General features: G+C 38.0%; 4 protein-coding genes across 7 annotated transcripts in view; 1 reads left to right on the forward strand and 3 right to left on the reverse strand.

Annotated features, from left to right (window-relative positions):
• Positions 1-138: 138 nt before the first annotated feature.
• LOC131687263 (uncharacterized) overlaps positions 139-18,092 on the reverse strand; it is a 43,514-nt gene continuing 25,560 nt past the window's right edge. Inside the window, exons 3-9 of the mRNA XM_058971335.1 lie at positions 13,932-15,446; positions 6,050-7,065; positions 5,937-5,994; positions 1,720-1,950; positions 1,418-1,663; positions 554-1,357; positions 139-491 (exon numbers count right to left, since the gene is read on the reverse strand). Coding sequence (XP_058827318.1) covers positions 207-491; positions 554-1,357; positions 1,418-1,663; positions 1,720-1,950; positions 5,937-5,994; positions 6,050-7,065; positions 13,932-15,446 — 4,155 coding nt within the window. The 3' untranslated portion in view covers positions 139-206. The remainder of the gene's footprint in view (positions 492-553; positions 1,358-1,417; positions 1,664-1,719; positions 1,951-5,936; positions 5,995-6,049; positions 7,066-13,931; positions 15,447-18,092) is intronic.
• Positions 5,550-7,754, reverse strand: LOC131694250 (zinc finger protein 28 homolog). The gene is made up of 3 exons (XM_058982797.1): positions 7,373-7,754; positions 6,050-7,065; positions 5,550-5,994 (listed from the first exon to the last, which is right to left on the reverse strand). Exons 1-3 carry the CDS (start codon positions 7,523-7,525, stop codon positions 5,766-5,768), a joined length of 1,398 nt encoding a protein of 465 aa, XP_058838780.1. The 5' UTR covers positions 7,526-7,754; the 3' UTR covers positions 5,550-5,765.
• LOC131694251 (zinc finger protein 417-like) lies at positions 10,560-13,082 on the forward strand. 4 transcript variants are annotated; one of them, XM_058982800.1, is made up of 3 exons: positions 10,560-10,646; positions 10,705-11,670; positions 11,722-13,082. In XM_058982800.1, exons 2-3 carry the CDS (start codon positions 10,754-10,756, stop codon positions 11,951-11,953), a joined length of 1,149 nt encoding a protein of 382 aa, XP_058838783.1. In that variant the 5' UTR covers positions 10,560-10,646; positions 10,705-10,753; the 3' UTR covers positions 11,954-13,082. The 4 variants fall into 4 exon arrangements, with proteins under 4 accessions (XP_058838783.1, XP_058838784.1, XP_058838782.1 ...); XM_058982799.1 differs by having other exon boundaries at positions 10,601-10,652; XM_058982798.1 differs by having other exon boundaries at positions 10,609-10,632; positions 10,688-11,670.
• Positions 13,482-15,593, reverse strand: LOC131694249 (uncharacterized). Its single transcript, XM_058982796.1, has one exon. The coding sequence runs from the start codon at positions 15,438-15,440 to the stop codon at positions 13,800-13,802; it is 1,641 nt and encodes a 546-aa protein (XP_058838779.1). The 5' UTR covers positions 15,441-15,593; the 3' UTR covers positions 13,482-13,799.

Raw genomic sequence — 18,092 nt, forward strand, 5'->3', positions numbered from 1 at the left:
CATTTTGCATAATTTGAATCATGTTCAATTCTTATACATGCTCTTGACTTCAGCCTTAACGTAGGTTACTCCTTTTGCTTGCGAGGTAACGATTGTTCGGAAAATTGAAACAACTCTCGTATGTTCTTTCGACTCCTGTATAGATAGCTATATATTCTCATAACATAATCAAACAATTTAAACACATCCCTCTTGTCTTACCTATCCTAAAACTTGAGATGTCCTCTCTCGTCGAGCATATCCATCGCGACCAGTTCTTCGGCGTGTTTCGTCTTCAAGTGCACGCTGCGCGCTTTGTGATGGGCAAAGCCAATGCCACAGATTCGACACTGTAGCGGTTTCTCGCCGGTGTGCGTCCGCATGTGTATAATTTTGTGCGTCGATGTTCGGAACGTCTTCTCACATAGGTCACATTTGTGCGGGCGCTCGTTACTATGCACGTACAGATGCTTGTTCAACGTAGTTCTCATGAGAAACAACTTACCACAAACCTGCATTGATGTATATTGCAAAATAATAAATAGACCCTAGAAATTCATATCAATCGTTTTACCTGACATTCGTGCTTTTTGTCCTGTGTATGGGTCAACTTATGGCAACGCAGAGTTCCCGCGAACAGAAATGTTTTCGGGCATAGATCACACTGATATTTCCTATCTCCGTTATGAATTCGCTGATGACCCTTCAGATTGTTTTTCTCCAAAAATGCTTTTCCGCAAACCTCGCACTTGAAATCCCTTTTCTTCAAATGAACACTGTTAATGTGTGACTGCAGTTTGTTCCGAGAAGTAAAACTTTTTGGACATTGCTCACACTGATGCGGGCGAATATCCTCGTGGATAATCATGTGGCATTTGATATTGTTTACCAATGCTCCACAAATTGGACATATAGTTTTTTCTTTCGGTAGCCTATTCGAGCGTCTATCCCCCGCTTTTGTAATTATTTCTCGTGCCTTTCGTTCTCTTTTGCTAGATGAAAAATTTCTCAGTTTTACAGAGTTAAGAGGCTCATTTCTAATAACTACCGCTGTGACACCTTGTTCGTTCGTCTTCTCCGACTTCCAATCGCTATCCGAATCGTGATGGAGCAACATCCTTCCATCACTGTCATATTCGCTTACGACATCTCCATAAGGTAGACTGGTAGATCCTTCGTCAACTAAATTGACGAAATCGTTCAGATCTAGATTGAGGTCAGTTCCAGGGAAAATAAGCCCAAAACTGGCCACTTCCTTTTTTATCTCCTCCGTATCGAATTTCGGCACAGTACTTACTAATTCAGATCCCGCAGAACATGTTTGAACGTCATCCTTGGCGTGCTCTCGTATCTTTTCAATATTTAAGTCCTGAGGAAGCTAAAACCCAGCAGTGCAATGAATGTGTAATAACATATATATTGCTTTAGACTAACATACCTTTTTCAACAGCTCTTCGCAGTTTAATTCAGTGACATTTTTCGTCTTAGTTCGGCTGCGTCCAACATCTCTAACCACCGTACGAGCATCGGATTTTTTTAAATCTTCCGGAGAAATAGTTTTATCTCGTATCTTCTCTAGAATCCGCCGAGATTCATCGCACTTGTTCTTAAAATTAATTATAATGTTGCAGTTGCGCTCACATTTCTCACAAATGAAATTGGGCAAAGGATCTTTTTTGTCGATCTGTGAAATCAAACCCAAAATAACATGCTTTATTCTGCTGAGATGTACAATATTACCTTTTGGTCCAGCATCCGAAGGGCTTGCTTGATGAAATTCCGCACGTAGAACACATTCCGCCCCTGAACAATGCTGTACAGATTTACCAGCCGTTCGTTGGTCAGACAAAGCCGACATAACCGATCATAGTTCTCAACATAAAAACGAATCTTTTCTAGTTCCTTGTTTTTCTGTTCATTGACAGATTCCAGTTTCGAAGACTCCATTACCACCAAGCCGCAATTCAAATTCTAATTTATGATTTAAAACTATACAGAAACATCCGTCGGCTACGCGAAGCAGACGTAAACAAAATTTATGCACTATTTACTGCACACACCGGAGTTGCACCATTGCACTCGCCGAAAATGCACCGTTACTTTGACGAGCGGATCGTTATCGGTCCATTGATGCATTTTAGATTGGTTTCGGGTATGCATATTTGAGGGGTTCGCCAATATAGCATACTATAGAACAGCTCTACACTGAACTGCAAAAAAATATCGGTTTTATGTATTCAAATAGCCCATTTTCGGAAGTTATTCGAGCTGTCAAAAGAATGGGTACTTTTTTGTTTCCAACAATGAGAATTTTTTAATACATTTCAACCTCTCGATGAGGTAAAGCCAATGGGTATATTGATCCTAATAATGGGTGAAAAACCCTTTAAGAATAATTTCAAGTGAATTAACCTGCAAATTGTGAATCGTAGCGGAACCTGCAAATTATCGGCACGTAGCCGAAACCGTGCCGGAATCGGAACATTTCGGCAATGCTCTGAAAACAACGGCAGTTCCGCAATTATGACTGCTTTGGAAGCCAACAAAAATATTCTGACCAGTGACAGATTTTATTTAGTTTTATGGCTTTAGAACAGAATCCCTATCCAGTTATTTACGTGCCATAATGTCGGTCTAAATTGTTCAGTTCGTATTACGTTTAATTTCCCTTTTTGACAATAATCGTTTACGCCAGCTTGATAGCAACGCCCGGTTGAAGATGTCGGGCGTTCATTGAATAAACATCCAACGCATTGGACTAATGTAGGATGACCTAATCTCACTGGGTGGTTGACGTAAACGATATTTGCCAAAAAAGGGTCATAAAACGCATCACGAACTGAACAATTTAGACTGTCATTATGACACGCAAAAAGCTGGATACTTTCATGAGAAAGAAATATGTAATGTGAAATCGATGTTTTATAATGTCTTTTTTTTAAATACAGAAATAATTCTATTTTCAATATTTTTCAATCTATGGCGATTTTCATGAATGGGTATTTTTTACGCATTTTGATGCTACTGTTCTGCGAAATATAATGGATAAAACGTACCCAGGTTGACATATATGGCCTGTCCTCATTATTTGGTACAATCTCTTTGCCCATTAAGTGAGTTATTCCACTTTTATTAAAAATGCGTAGCTTTCTACGCATAAATGAGTACTTTATTTTATCAGTTTCCCAAGCAAGGAATATTACTGGACCGAGATGGCTTCCTTGTGGGATGCAGGATGTAGCGAGGAATGGTGCAGATACAGTCGGATATGTGGTTGCCTTCATCGAGGTAGGATCGAAACCAGCAGAAGTTGTCCATAAAAACCAAGTTTCTGCGCTATTGCGATATATGGTCGTTGTCGAAGGCCACAGATAGATCCATGTACACAACATCAGTTTGCAATCCATCAGCAAATACATATGTTGAGAACGAGAGCAGGTTGGTCCTAGATCGTTTACCCGGATAGAACTGTACAATAGAATTTACCCTACAAACCAACATAAAATAATAAATATTATAAAGTATGGTTTATGTTTTAGTGTTTCAGATTCTCCCCGTCAGTAACTAGCACCAACTGGGTGTCTAGTTAGACGATGTATCTAAACTAGTACCCAAAATAGCACTAGTTTGTCACTAAAATCCAAAAAGTCACACGTCTTATGTGAACACAAAACAACTGGCTTATACCGAGTGATGTCACGATAGTAAGCACAGAAGTTCTGTTTGCCGACGAGGAATATGAACCGAAACTGTCTTATGGTTTGAAGACTCAAAGCCTGAAATTATGCAAATTCCCAAATGGGAAAATTTTGGACGATACCAAAAAATAAAATTCCCCTTTGGGAATTTGTTGTGTTACGGGTTGTGGAGTGCGATCACATAGAAAACTCCGATTCAAACCGATACCGCGATGAATACAAAAAGGTGCTCTTATATATACTTACCAAGCGTAATAAGAATGAAAGACATTTCCATAATGTTATATTGTACGAACCAGCTATTAAATCATAGTTTGGAGAAATGAGAAAGGCACAATTGCACCTCTAGGTGGATTAAAACAGGTTTTTACTATAAAAATCGATTTTACATTGAAATTTACTGTAAAAACGACTAAGCTTATTGTTTTTGTGTGGTAGTATAACAGCATAACTTACTGTAAATTATTGTAAAATTACTGTACTGTCACAGTGAAAATCATGGTTTTGTTACTGTACATTTCTATTCGGGTAGGCATAAAACCATATTCATCGTCTGCAATGTAGTGTTTGTAGTAAAAGAAAATAGGATCTAAAACAAACAGCTCGAATAGTTTTTTTATAGTTTCCGGCACTTAAACACGAGATTCCTATACCATTTATTCAAAACGTCATATCTAACAAATATAAACAAACTGAGTTAATTATGCCAAATAAAAGCCAAGCATTGACTCTTTATCGTCCACAAATAATAGAGAAAAATAATAACTCTTTACATGGTAATTTAATCTCGAGTCAAAATGCCACATATAGTATACCAAAGCTTTGCTAATATTTTATAGATGTGATGTTTTACGTTGTGATGTTTTTCCAAGTCGACTGTAGTTAGCATCTTTTTCTAATGCCAAACCTCATTAATGTTTGCGCATTACCTCAGTCAATGAACTGATGCGGTGTAAAGCGGCTGAGAATGAGCTGTCAGCGAGCTTGTTTAAATTTGTTATCTACTAGTCTATCAGATTTATTCGAACATGGGGATTGATTCTTATTTCAAACATGAGCAGTTCTTTGTATTTTTGTCTACCCGATCGACTAAAACTTAAGTGTTCAATTCTTCATTCGATTTTCCCTTGAATCTGTATCAAAATCGAAAGGAATGTACATTTTGAAACGGAGTTTGGTGGGTTTTTAGAGCATTCCTTTGTTTGCTATATCGCATTAGCTTAAATGGTAGGATGAATGAGGGCGCGTTGTACACGAGTTTTCACTTCGCTCAAATAATTCTACATTTTCCAGGCCGGATTTTTGATTGTGTAACTTCTTAGGAACGAAACAAAGATGTTGAAATCTATTTAAACGCAATCCAGTAACCGTTGACCGAGTTATCAACAGAATAGTGTGACATCCTGACTAATGAGATTAGAAAGGACTCGTCTATCCTACATTGAGAACCATTGAAAACTATAACCGTATTTATATTATTCGCATTCACTGAATGAAAGGAATAATACGAACTTGGTTGAAAAAAGAATGTTCAGCCAAATAATCTTCTAAGTTTTGATACTTTCTGGCAAAAGGGTTGTCGGTTTTGTTTTTAATACTTTTTGAAGAGTAGTTTTCTGGCAACCTGCACTTTCTGGAAAATGCATTTCTGGGGAAAATGCATCGGTATTTTATTTTCTTAGGAATAGTTTTCGGGGAAATGTTGTAGAATCACATTAATAGATTTAAATACGCAATGACTCATCCCCTTAGGAAAAAAATTAAGCAAACCGAGCCATCTTGGCATTAAACCAGTGAACTAGCTCGAGAAATAATTCAAACGTCTACAACTATGCGATTAGTATTTCTTTCGACATCATACAGTCCAAATACTGAACACTTGCGTGCATTTTACTTAGTATATTTACATATCTACCGACATCATCATTATCTCAGCGTAAAAAGTAAGCGAATGCTAATCAGAGCATGGTTTTTGTACGATGACGACGAGTTTAACAGTTTACGGCACGTGCAGGCGTGCAACATCACGCATATGTTATGTAACTAACTCTATTGCTAGTACTAAGAGCTCAAGTGCTTTAAAACATCCTAATTTTCAGCACCAATAATTAGTTCTGACTCACACAAATCATTCGGTTCTGTGTGCAGTTCCCTTTTAAAGGCCACAAGTTTTCTGGGCGATTTCTCTTGGGTACGATCATGTATCTTCTTCTTATGCGTATGCATGTGAGTAGTTGTTGAAAACTTTTTTTGGCAAACATCGCATTGATACGGTTTTTCGCCGGTATGCGTCCTCAGATGCTTCACTAGAAGCCACCTGTAGAATAAGACAATTATAGATAAAAAAATTCAACTATGCTCACCTAACTTACTTGTAAAGAAACAACTTGGAGCAATAATCGCAAGCAAACTGTTTATCCTGGGTGTGAGATTTTTTGTGAACAGTCAGTGTTCCCGGTAGGGCAAACGTTTTGTTGCATCCTTCGTAATTGCATACATACTTACGTTCGCCACTATGGATAACTTTGTGATTTCGTAAATTACCAGAGTCGAGAAATTTCCTGTTACATACATCACAAGTGTACTTTCTGACCTTGAGATGTACACAATTTACATGTATTCTCAGTTTAGTGGCGGTTCGGAAAGATTTTTCACATTGATTACAAGCGAATGGTCGTTCTCCGGTATGGCACATCATATGATATTTTAAGCAAGTGGAAAATTTGCCGCACATCTTACACAACTGTCCTTTGTTTGATTTCATTGCAGAGATATCCAACTGTTCGAATACCTGTTGGCGTTCGTTCACTTTGTCATGTTCAGGCTTGCATTCAGTATACTCTCCATCCTCACGAAATACTGAATTCTGTTCGTCCGATGCAATATCGTCGTATGTTTCGATTACATACTCCGACTCAATCTCTGTTTCTCTTAGATCAACGTGATCATATGTTGTTTCATCTTGAACACTTTCTTCCTCGGCATCTAGAAATTCATAGTGCTCAACATGTTCAACAATCTGCGATAACTGTTGGGAGTTTGGTGACTCTATTTTCACACACACTTGGTCCGAGAAATTACTGCAAGAATCAATTTCCGCAATAGATTCCTCAACTGGGGGGTGAATTGGAACACTTTGAGGTGCTGCTTCGAAATTAGGTTCTATTTCAACATCCTCCAAACATTCATTTTTAAGCACTGACTGGGTATGAGACACTAGCAGAGGCTCTTGCGCTAGCTGCTGTTTTTGTTCTGCGGACGAAGAGGTAAGTGCTTCCACCAGAAGATCGTTTGCTTCCTGACACTGGTTCCTGAATTTGTAAAGCTGTCGTAAGAAATCTTTGCAATTAACGCATATCTTTTTGGGAAGGCCATCCTCTGGTTCTATCTGAAACGAAAGAGATATGTAAGTAAAAATAAGTACTGTTAAGACGATGTAAAACAAGAACAGGAATTCTAGAAGAGTAGGGCAGTTTATAAGAAAAGCACACAAACGAATCAAAAAATTCCAAGCAAAAGCCCTGGTCTTAAGTTGTTTAAAATAAACCAGAGTTGGTGGATTAGCTAAAGAGCATTCCAAACGATACGCTTTTCGTTGAAATGCTTGTTAAAAAGTATGTACAGAATTACATCCAAAAACAAAATCAGTCAATCACCTATATCATATTTTCGAAAAACCTTCTTGATATACTCACCGCTAGTCCCAGCATTTCAACGGTCTCGCGTACTAGCAAACCAAGCGACTCTTTCTGTGTCTTCGGATGTCGTTCGAAAATATTCACCAAATCAGAAAGGTTCAAGCACAATCGACAAATTTGGTCGAACTGCATCCGGTTTGGTCGATTCATGGCACCTTACTTGTAACAATAAAAAAAATCTGAGAATATTCAACAAGAGATTTCCTCCGCGTCGCAAACTTTTACATCGCAAGCACCAATGAAAACGTTCCTTCTCAGATAGTAAACAAAGGTACCGTACTGACTAATGTCAAATCGGTTTTAGATAAGGTTTTAGATTTTCTACCGGTCGTCCCATTCGATTAATTTCAAAACACCACAAATGTCACAATCCTTGGCTAAATGGATCAAAACAGCCCTCCGGCAACCCTATACCATCATATGGAGTTTGACAGCGACCTACATATGTGGGGCGTTATAGCTATAAAGCCCCAAACAAAGAATTATGTTCGGCACTATACACGATATTCAAGCATTTCACACGACGTTTTGCATCTTGTGGGATGATTTAATTATTGTTCATTTATTATTCAGAAAAACAACATTTATTAACTAATTACAGCTTTTAATCATTCGTTTCAAAATTCATGTTTTGATTTCCATAGCAGTGATGCTGGCTGTACAGAGACGTCGTCCTTGACAGGAGGCTGGATCAAAAGCAAGACGATACAGGTGTGCACATTTTTTTCTGTGTGTGAGTGCGGTTGTCATTTTTCTTCGGCGAAGCCGAAAAAACAAGGGGATATGAAGAAGAAAAGCACCAACAGTTGACGTAGCGAGCCCTTCTGTTGCCATAAGTTTTGTTTCGCTTCGGTCGTAGTTAATTTAATCGATTTTTTTCAAGGTAAAAAGTGTCCATAAGTGTTCTAATCGATAGATCCGAAGTGAAGCTCGGCCTCCATCTTGGATCAAAAGGTCTGAGCCAGGCTCCTGCTAGGTAGCCATTTTGTCCTAGCCAACATCTGCCTTTGTTATAATCAAAACAACCCAATGCTATTGCACGGGCGACATGGGCCTAGAGCCGGCTAGGCCCACATATCGACACAGATCTTTCATTAGGACCTAAGTCGCAATGTACTCAAATGGAGAAAAATCAGTTTCAATATTCGGCGAAGGTTTTCTAAATGTAGTTTTTATTGTAGGTATAAATTACTTTATGACCGTGTTTTTCCGGAAGCATTTTTCGTTAAACCTTATGACAATATAACAAAGAATTTAATTCCTATGTGCTTTTAGTGGGTAGAAACTAAAAAAATGCTTACGCCCAATTTGCATCCCAGTCATAATTTCGCCCTTCAGCAACCACCATTTGCGGAAGGGCTAAACCGTGTACATAATTTTCAGAAGGGCGCGGTAAATGGGCTAAACTGACTCTGTCTTTCTGGGTAGGGCTGGGTAAATGGGCGAGCTTGACAGTATACCTTTTAATAGGGCTCAGCAAATGGGCGCATAGAAATCCAATGTAAAAGAAAGGGCGCGTGAATCTTTTCTTCAAATTTCATGAAAACATCGAAATATTCGAATGTTTATGTGCAACAACTATCGAGTAGACATGATCATAGTAGATATTGCTTATCATTTATATAACAGAATCGCCGTTTATTCTTTTATTTGTGAATAATAACCGTACGCCCGCTTCTGTCTAAAAATGTAAGTTTGGCCTTTATATTCCATATGAGAAGAAGGGCCTAAGTCGAAATCTCGAAGAAAATGCATGTTTCGCCGTTTTGTTTTCTTTAATTATACATCGAACTAAAAACCATTTTAACTAATTTTCACCTCAATCTTGTAGTATTTTTGTTGCATAATGTCGTAATAGCGAAAACGCAGTTTGTTTACATTTGCGATTTAAGCCCTAATGAAAAATCTATGTCGATATGTTGACTACTGTCAAAGTCTGTATATCGACACAGATCTTTCAATAGGGCCAAAGTCGCAATGTACTCAAATGGAGAAAAATCAGTTTCAATATACAGCGATGCTTTTCTAAATGTAGTTTTTATTGTAGGTATAAATTACTTTATGACCATGTTTTTCCGGAAGCATCTTTGGTTAAACCTTATGACAATATAACAAAGAATTTAATTCCTATGTGCTTTTAGTGGGTAGAAACTAAAAAAATGCTTACGCCCAATTTGCATCCCAGTCGTGATTTCGCCCTTCAGCAACCACCATTTGCGGAAGGGCTAAACGTTGTACATAATTTTCAGAAGGGCGCGGTAAAAGGGCTAAACTGACTCTGTCTTGCTGGGTAGGGCTGGGTAAATGGGCGAGCTTGACAGTATACTTTTTAATAGGGCTCAGCAAATGGGCGCATAGAAACCCAATGTAAATGATAGGGCGCGTGCATCTTTTCTTCGAATTTCATGAAAATATCGAAATATTCGAATGTTTATGTGCAACAACTATCGAGTAGACATGATCCTAGTAGATATTGCTTATCATTTATATAATAGAACCGCCGTTTAAAGAATAATTTTGTGAATAATAACCGTACGCCCGGTTCTGTCAAAAAATGTAAGTTTAGCCTTTATATTCCATATGAGAAGAAGGGCCTAAGTCGAAATCTCGAAGAAAATGCATGTTTCGCCGTTTTGTTTTCTCTAATTATAAATCGAACTAAAAACCATTTTAACTAATTTTCACCTCAATCTTGTAGTATTTTTGTCGCATAATGTCATAATAGCGAAAACGCAGTTTGTTTACATTTGCGATTTAAGCCCTAATGAAAGATCTATGTCGATATCTCCATAGCGGATGACAGGAGTGACACCTCCTGGTCTGAGCCATCAAACGAAGAGAGAAAAAAAGATTTTAGATCACTTTCAACTATATACACGCAAAAATAAAACAACCTACAGAATAAGATCTTTTAACGTAAATTTAGGTACTTTTGCGTTGTGTGTCGCTTTCGCACTTGTTAGTGTTGTCAAAAACAAAACGAGAGATTCGACTCAGTCGAGGTCTTATAATTTTTGCCGTAGTTAAATGGAAACTTTCTACCACGAGATTGAGTCAAAAGAACTTAATTTTAGGTAGTTTAGGTAGAATACATCAGCGTTGCGAACAGCCTAACTGTATTAAATAATTAAAATTTTGTATTTGCTATATGCAACTAATTTTGACATTATATACCGGTGACGTATGGCGCTTGCCGTATCGTATGAATCGTGCTTTATTGATACCTGATTCTCACTCAATGAAGTCACAGCTGTTCGGTATTTTACCACCAGTGTTTGTATTTATTTGCATATTCTTACGCAAGCCTGCTAGTTTACACTGTGTTTCAGATCAAGGTGCGGTGTGTGGATAAACCAATAGAAACAAGGCGCAGAAAAAATGAACGATTCAGTTGATATTTCAGTGGAAAGTTATACTGTTATAAAAGCAGACTTTACGATCGTCTGCCGGTGTTGTTTGGCGTCCGATAATCTGGAAGACATTTTCTTGCAGAATCTGGCAATGAACGCCGATCTTGTAGAGTTGCTTCGACCGAACTACATTTCCGTGAGCCAGGGTGATGGGCTTCCGAATTTCCTGTGCACTGGATGCATAGATTCTCTGCGTGATTGGCACAATTTTCAAATAAAATGCACTGAATCGTATCGATTTCTCGAAGAGCTGGCCAGAAACCAAACCGAAGAAGCAGAAGAAATTTGTGTAGCTCCAGGGGTTATAATCGGCGATGTTAAGATCGAACAGTTGTATATTGAGGAGGAATCAGTAAGACTATTCGAGTCACAAGAGGTGCTGAGCAATGATGATCAGGATTCGGATACGAATGTGGAAAAGTTTGATCCAGCGCAATATGGTTCGATTGAAGCAAAAGATGATAACAGTAGGATGAATAAATTGGCGAACAAGAAACGTTATATTTACAGTCGCCAGTGTCCGATATGTGGATTAGTGTTGAAACGGGGTCTTAAGGAGCACCTGATGGTACACAATGATCCAACGGGAAGACCCTTCAAATGTGATCACTGCGATAAAACCTACTGCCGCAAGGAGAATCTTCGACAGCACCGAGAAAGGGAACATCTAATGATTCGATACCCCTGTGATATCTGTGGGAAGGTTTTCAGTACAAAGGATGTCCTTTCGGTGCACCGAAAGCTACACAATTCAGAAGTTCAGTATAAATGTGATGAGTGTGACATGGTTTTCAACTCAAATAAGTACCTTTATAAACATAAGCAGAAACATCTGGGAGTGAGGAAGTTTATCTGCTCTTTCTGCGGGAAATCTTTCATGGTTGGGTATGTGGTTATAAATAACGCAAATAATACGTGTAATCTATAATATTTTAGTCTTCATTTTAGGGAATACCTCAAAGACCACTTGCGAATTCACACGGGTGAGCGCCCATACGAGTGTAAACTTTGTAGCAAGAATTTTCGTACCATGAATCACTTGCGACAGCATGGCCGAACTCATCAGTCACAAGAGAGTGATGGACCCAGCAAAAAAGTACATTGTCGAAAGAACGCAAAGCATACGGCGGATGATGAGTTAAAAGTAGAAAAACGAAAAGAACACTAATATATAGAAATGTTTTATTGGAACAGTGTGTCAATATAAATCACATCGTTTACTCTATAAAACAATACTCTTTTTTATTTTGAATGGCATTTGAAATTTTGAAAAACTTATCGACAATAATTTCAATTTTAGGTGTTGGTTCGCTACAGTCTACACTTTGTCGTATGTTCACGTAGATTAGGGACTATTTATTATTTATATAACGGATATCAGGGGGAGTAACCTGACCATGACATGGAAAACAAATTAAAACGATTCGTAATTGGGACAGAATTGGCGGGAGAGGTGAAGAATATTTGGCGGTTTTTGACATTTTTTGTGCATGGTCCCCTAAGTAGCACAACCAATATGCAATCTTAAATTTTTGCTTTTGAGACGTCGAGGAAGTTCCACTCGCGCATATACCAACTATTTGAAGCGAAAAAGACGTCGTATCACTTTATAAATGTATGAAATCACATAATCAACCTAGTATGTCACCAAATACAAATTACATATTTGTATTTGATGTCACCGATTTTTAGCAGAAACTGTAATGATGTGATCATCAAGACACCAGTTTGGCCATACAAACTTGTAACGCTAGTGGAGGTGCGAAAACTGACGAATAAGAGTTGACAACAGCTTGAAGCAACATGATATTGCACCAAATGTATGTGATCCAACACTTGAACCCTCCATCCAGCCTAGCATAAGCCAGGCGCACTGTTATCGAGAAACTGGTATTATCCATTAACCCACGAAATTGTTTCCGAATTTTGTGATAAAAAATAACTTATATCACTTATTCATTGCCTCTTAAGGCTTTGGAACAATTCTTTCTAAGAAAACCATTGGTTTAAAACCAATTCTTGCGAAGAGGCACAAAACATAGCTGTATAGATCCAGGGGTTTGTGTTTTGACTTTGTCTCTTCAGAATCATGGCACTTGACTACTGCACCATGCCAACACTAGTCCATAATTGAAAGCACTAGTTATGAACACACTAAACAACTCCTAACTTGCTATGTACCGTAAGAGAAAAGTTCTGTTTGCGGAAGAAACGCAAACCCCTGGACGTGCATTTATGGGAAAAGGCAGTTTAGTTTTGTGCCTTTTCCCATAAATCGGTTTTAAACCAATGGTCTTCTTTGGGAAAATTTTTGCGTATTGCGTACATTGGCCAAGTTGGGAGACGTTTAGGGTGTTCACAAGTAGTGTTTCCAATTTACAAGAATGTATTGCATTCTACCAATAGAGGGAAATTTGAGATTACTTGTTTACTTCCCTACAGAGATATCGATTGTCCTTCATCCTTTGGGCGCTCATATTGCCTCACTTACTCCTTTAAACATCAAATGCATAGCAGCCACACCCTCGAGTTTCTAATATGATAGGATTCTTGAAACATACGGGATAATTATACGGTTACTACAACAATCCTTTTTAAACTTTAGACACTTGAGGCGTTGGGTGCATGTGGACTATGCAGGATTTTATTTGCTCTATCGGAATCAATTAATTTGTGTGTTCATACTTGTATTAAATAAAAAAAAACTTTTATTCAAAATTACATGCAATCAAACACTTTAGTGTTCAGTAGAACTAAATACTTGTACAATCATTATTTAAAATAAAGTTAATGGTAGACTTAAAGTAACGTGTATACATATGCATTTCATAAGACTCTATTAAAATAATAAATTGTGATGTTTCCTAATAAAATAGTGCCCACGTTAGACACACACATACAAATACCTACATAAACATAGACACAAATAAACAAAATTTAACCTACTGTCTGGCTTATAACACACACTTGATGTTATTCGTTTGAATTTCATTCATATTGAACGTCTGCCTAACCTACCATCTTCCTCTGTCTTGGCAGGTAAAGCTACAATCCGCCGCCTGAACGCTCGAGTCATGTGTCGCAATGGGAAATCTTTTAAATGGTCCCTTCCCGATAACTATGCAACCCCAAACGTTCAGGCGCACCAAGTGTTCCATCGGTATTTCGCCGACCACATTGTACAGTGTGATGTACTGAAGAGTTAATATCCGCAGTTTGCTCAATCTAACGAGTTGCACAAAATATCGGTAGCCAATACTAAGATAATTTTCGTGCTCATTGCGTATGCAGAGTTCCCGCAGTTCAGGACAGTGGGAACAAATACTGCTGAACAAGGCATTACAGTCGTACCCATGGCGTTCGGTGGAACATACCAATTCCAGCTGATTCAATTGAGGCAGATGGCGCATGTGTCGAACTAGTTTCAGTGAGCTGCTATTGATGTGTAAAGTGAGGTGTTGAAGATTCTCCAGTGAATCGAAAAAGTTTGGTGTCAACACCTGTTCCTCGTAGTAATCCATATCGATAATCTCGAGACGACATCCAACCTCCAGTAAGAAACGCTTGTAGTCACAACCGCGTAATGTTAGTCGTCGCAGTTCAGGCGTTACCAGTGTAAAACTACCCTGCGCGGGGGCCAATTCTACGTACTTCCACGTGAGTTCTTCTAAATGGACTAAATCAAGCGGAGAATTCAAGGAAAATAATGCCCCATTCATCCAGCCGTCCATGTGAACCTGTTTCAACGATAATAGACTCATGTTGTTGGCGAAGGACCCATCGTGCAGGCAAAAACCATTCAACATCAGCCGTTCAACTTTTTTGCAATTTCTAGTCAAATTAGACAGCATTATATCATTTGAGAAAACAAACTCAACGTAGCGTAGATTCGGCATGTTACGGAAAAGTAGGTTCCAGTCTCGCTCCTGGAATTCGTCACTGGCTCGACGTATCACCAATCGTTCCAATGTAGGTCTTTCAGTGGCAAAAAATCTCTCCCACATGGTGCAATTCAAATCAACTTCCAATGATTTCAGATTGTTGCACTCTACTATTTCGATCAGTGGGTCTGCCCAGTACATGGCTTCTTCGTTGGCTAACGAATCTAGTACTACAGATACCTCTTCCAAATTTGGAACTACCAGTCGAAATAGCATCCCCATAGGATTGGAACCTGTGTATACTTGTAGATAGTTGAACTTTTTAAGATTTCTAAAAGTAATTGTCTGTGCGGAAATCACAGGCCAAGCACGATCCATGGTAAATTCCAGGTTCAGCTCTGTGATCGAGTTGAACAAATTGGCGTTCAGGTTCATACAGTTAAGGACTTTGGGTGGATCTCCAACTAATGATACAAGCTTTACGTCCCATCGTTCAGCAGTCTCTGCAATAAGTTCAGACAATGCGGTGTCAGAATCATGGTTCAGCACTATTGTTATCTGTCGATAGTTTCGATTGCTCCATCGGATGACGCTGCGAAGATCAGTGGAGTAAGTCGGTCCTATACTGAAAATAATACTGCGAGCTAGGGCTGGACAGCTAAAGAGGACCTCATTCCATCTGCGACATACCAGCGAACAAGCAATACGATCTTTAAACTCTAGCTGGTGAAAAATAGTCTCCAATGGTTCCAACGGTAGTAATGTCCAGTCCATGTTAGACTAAAACGTAATTCACAAAAGTTCATACACTTAGACTAATTACAACAGATTAAAACAAAGCACTGTTTATTTACTCCTAGCCAAGCTACGACTGAAAATGTGATGGTGGTTCATGCAGGTGCGGGACCAGGTAAATCTCCCGCTGTGGAGGAGAGGACCTTGACAGCTGTTTAATGAAAAAAGCTTCAATGTTTTGCTCTCAAAGCATAACAGCAGAGCGGCGTTCGAAACGGTGAAGATCAGATGAAAAAAACATGGATTCCGTTATAGTGATGTAAAATTACATGTCATGATCGGTATTTACAAAAATTAAACGTAATAAATTTGTGACTTATTTGTTTGAATGTTTCACTGATTTTTTAATAGCAACCCAGTAAAGTTCAGCCGGAAATGAACTGGAATTCTGGCTGGTTCCAGTTCGTATTCCGGCTCCAGTGCAACAACCGATTCTAACTAGAATCGGTTGTGTCACTGGAGCCGGAATACGAACTGGCACCAGCCAGAATTCCGGTTCATTTCCGGCTGAGCTTAACTGGGAATAGTCTGCCGGCACTTGCATAACAGTCCCATATTCATGTTCATCAGTTTTGAGTTAGGTCTCATTTTTATTGTACTATCCAAATAACGCACTGAAAATAATTGATTTTTTCAAAAAATGAACAAAAAATACCAACTAATGTCAGTCCTATGAAAAGTACCCACACTGAGAAACAAAAATAGGCATAGTTAGCATACTTTTTATTCCCGTCTCTTTTCTTCTGCTGTGATTTTTATGCATTTTCATGCATATACTTCTAGTAAGCATTCAATGAGTGGATAGACCGAATATGTCCAATGCATAAAATTGCAGAAGAAACGAGAGGCAGATTGGCATTTTGCTACAAAGCTCAATTACCTGCTGCGACATCTACAGATTAATAGCATAAACAAGATAAGGTGGATGTTTGTGCGTTTTTCATATCTACGATAAGTAATTTGATGTAATTTTTTAATGTTTTTCCGTAAATACGCATCAATTATAGTAAATAATGGACTCAGAGGGGAAGAAAAACAAATTTGGAAGTTAATGATAATACTTTTTAGGAGATACACTCAAGTTAAACATAAGAAATCTTCGAAAATGTGTATACTGTGCTTCTAGGTTATGGTTCACAACCGACCGAGTTAAGAATATTTAAACAATCAATCATAGCATAACCAGTATAAATTCACTTTTGGCAAGAAATAGCTCTCATTTTGAACATACACAACCTCCAACGAAGTGGTTTTATACCGGTTCAGAAAGAAAAATTTAAATATATGATATATTATCCCCGCTTTGCATAATAAATCTATTACCATCTTGAAGGAAATTAGTTTTCTTCCACTTCACTTTCATTTTATTATACAACTAAGGCCAATTTTCTTAAAAATGCAAAAATTAGGGCATGTTCAGGAGCGTTTTGTTTTGTATACGAGTTTCAAAGTAAAACTGAAACTGAAACATTCACATCCCCAGCAGAGCGTTTTTTTTAATAATTTCGAACAGTTTTGTTTTAAAATTTAAAACTGTTATACGACGCCGTTCTATTTGTTGCTGATTTCAAAACACGTTTAGAACTATGTTTTAAATACATGCAGTTTTCAGCACAGACATTTAGACCAGATAGACTGGGGAAAAAAATTGAATGCAGTAACGCTGAAGGCATGGCGAGACATGAATTTTAAACCGAATAGAACATCCGCTAAAACTGCTGTTGGTGACATCAAGTTCTAGTTTTAAAATTTTTAGTTTTATATTATAGAACTGTCAAAATTATGAATCTAGGACTGAAACACTCATGCACAACATGCTGTAAACTTTTAAAGATTTGCTACTGATCTGACAGTTTATTCACAAAACATCCACCCCAAGCATGTAGCGCCCCCTACATATATTTTCTGGAAGCAAAGTGTTGCAGATTTGACTCTGTTCTGTCATAGTGCATATATTTTCTGTAAACATTGGTAAAAAAATAACTTTTAAACACCAAATCACCGATCAATTTGTTGATAATTGTTTATGAAAATGAAGGAAAACCATCATTTTACAAGATGATGAGTAATCATCTTACGAAATGGATGTAAAACATAGTGGTTTCTAATATTATTCGCAGTTATATGTGTGCTGTTCCGAAATGTAATTTGTTGAGCACCGTAGCCGCCACAACATTATTTCCCGTTCCTCCTAAGTTAAGCTAAACCTTCATGAGATGGTGTAAGTTCATGAAACTCTCTAGATCACGAGAGGAAAGCTAATAGGAAAGTGTCAGCTTTGCATCATACACAGCCGATCCTTCTCTCTGATAGTCTTCACTGAATCTCATACGTAGTCCAAAATATGAATTCAAGTTTGACATTGGTACTGATTGGGTCTCGGTTTCGAGTTGGAACTTTATTTATGGAACGATTTTTTATAACCGCAATAATACCTTGATTACATTTCGAAGAAATGTATGAGCCAAATAGTTGCAATTGTAATTTCAGAATAATTGCAAATAAAACTAAATTTCTTACTCGTTTCATTCATATTTTGGCAGTGGTAAGCTTTTTCCGAGAAGAAATGAAGTTTTTGTTATAAGCTACAACCTAGGGACAGATCACTCTAGAAATCTATAACAAATTTGC

Source organism: Topomyia yanbarensis, chromosome 3 (genome assembly GCF_030247195.1).
Source record: "Topomyia yanbarensis strain Yona2022 chromosome 3, ASM3024719v1, whole genome shotgun sequence".
NCBI lineage: Eukaryota > Metazoa > Arthropoda > Insecta > Diptera > Culicidae > Topomyia > Topomyia yanbarensis.

Excerpts from the sequence above, each read along its gene's own strand:
- LOC131694250 (XM_058982797.1), bottom strand. The coding sequence starts at position 7,525 with ATGAATCGACCAAACCGGATGCAGTTCGACCAAATTTGTCGATTGTGC. Across the intron at positions 7,066-7,372 it reads TTGAAATGCTGGGACTAGCG|ATAGAACCAGAGGATGGCCT; the intron begins GTGAGTATATCA and ends CTTTCGTTTCAG. Across the intron at positions 5,995-6,049 it reads TCCAAGTTGTTTCTTTACAA|GTGGCTTCTAGTGAAGCATC; the intron begins GTAAGTTAGGTG and ends CTTATTCTACAG.
- LOC131694251 (XM_058982800.1), top strand. The coding sequence starts at position 10,754 with ATGAACGATTCAGTTGATATTTCAGTGGAAAGTTATACTGTTATAAAA. Across the intron at positions 11,671-11,721 it reads GGGAAATCTTTCATGGTTGG|TCTTCATTTTAGGGAATACC; the intron begins GTATGTGGTTAT and ends ATAATATTTTAG.
- LOC131694249 (XM_058982796.1), bottom strand. The coding sequence starts at position 15,440 with ATGGACTGGACATTACTACCGTTGGAACCATTGGAGACTATTTTTCAC.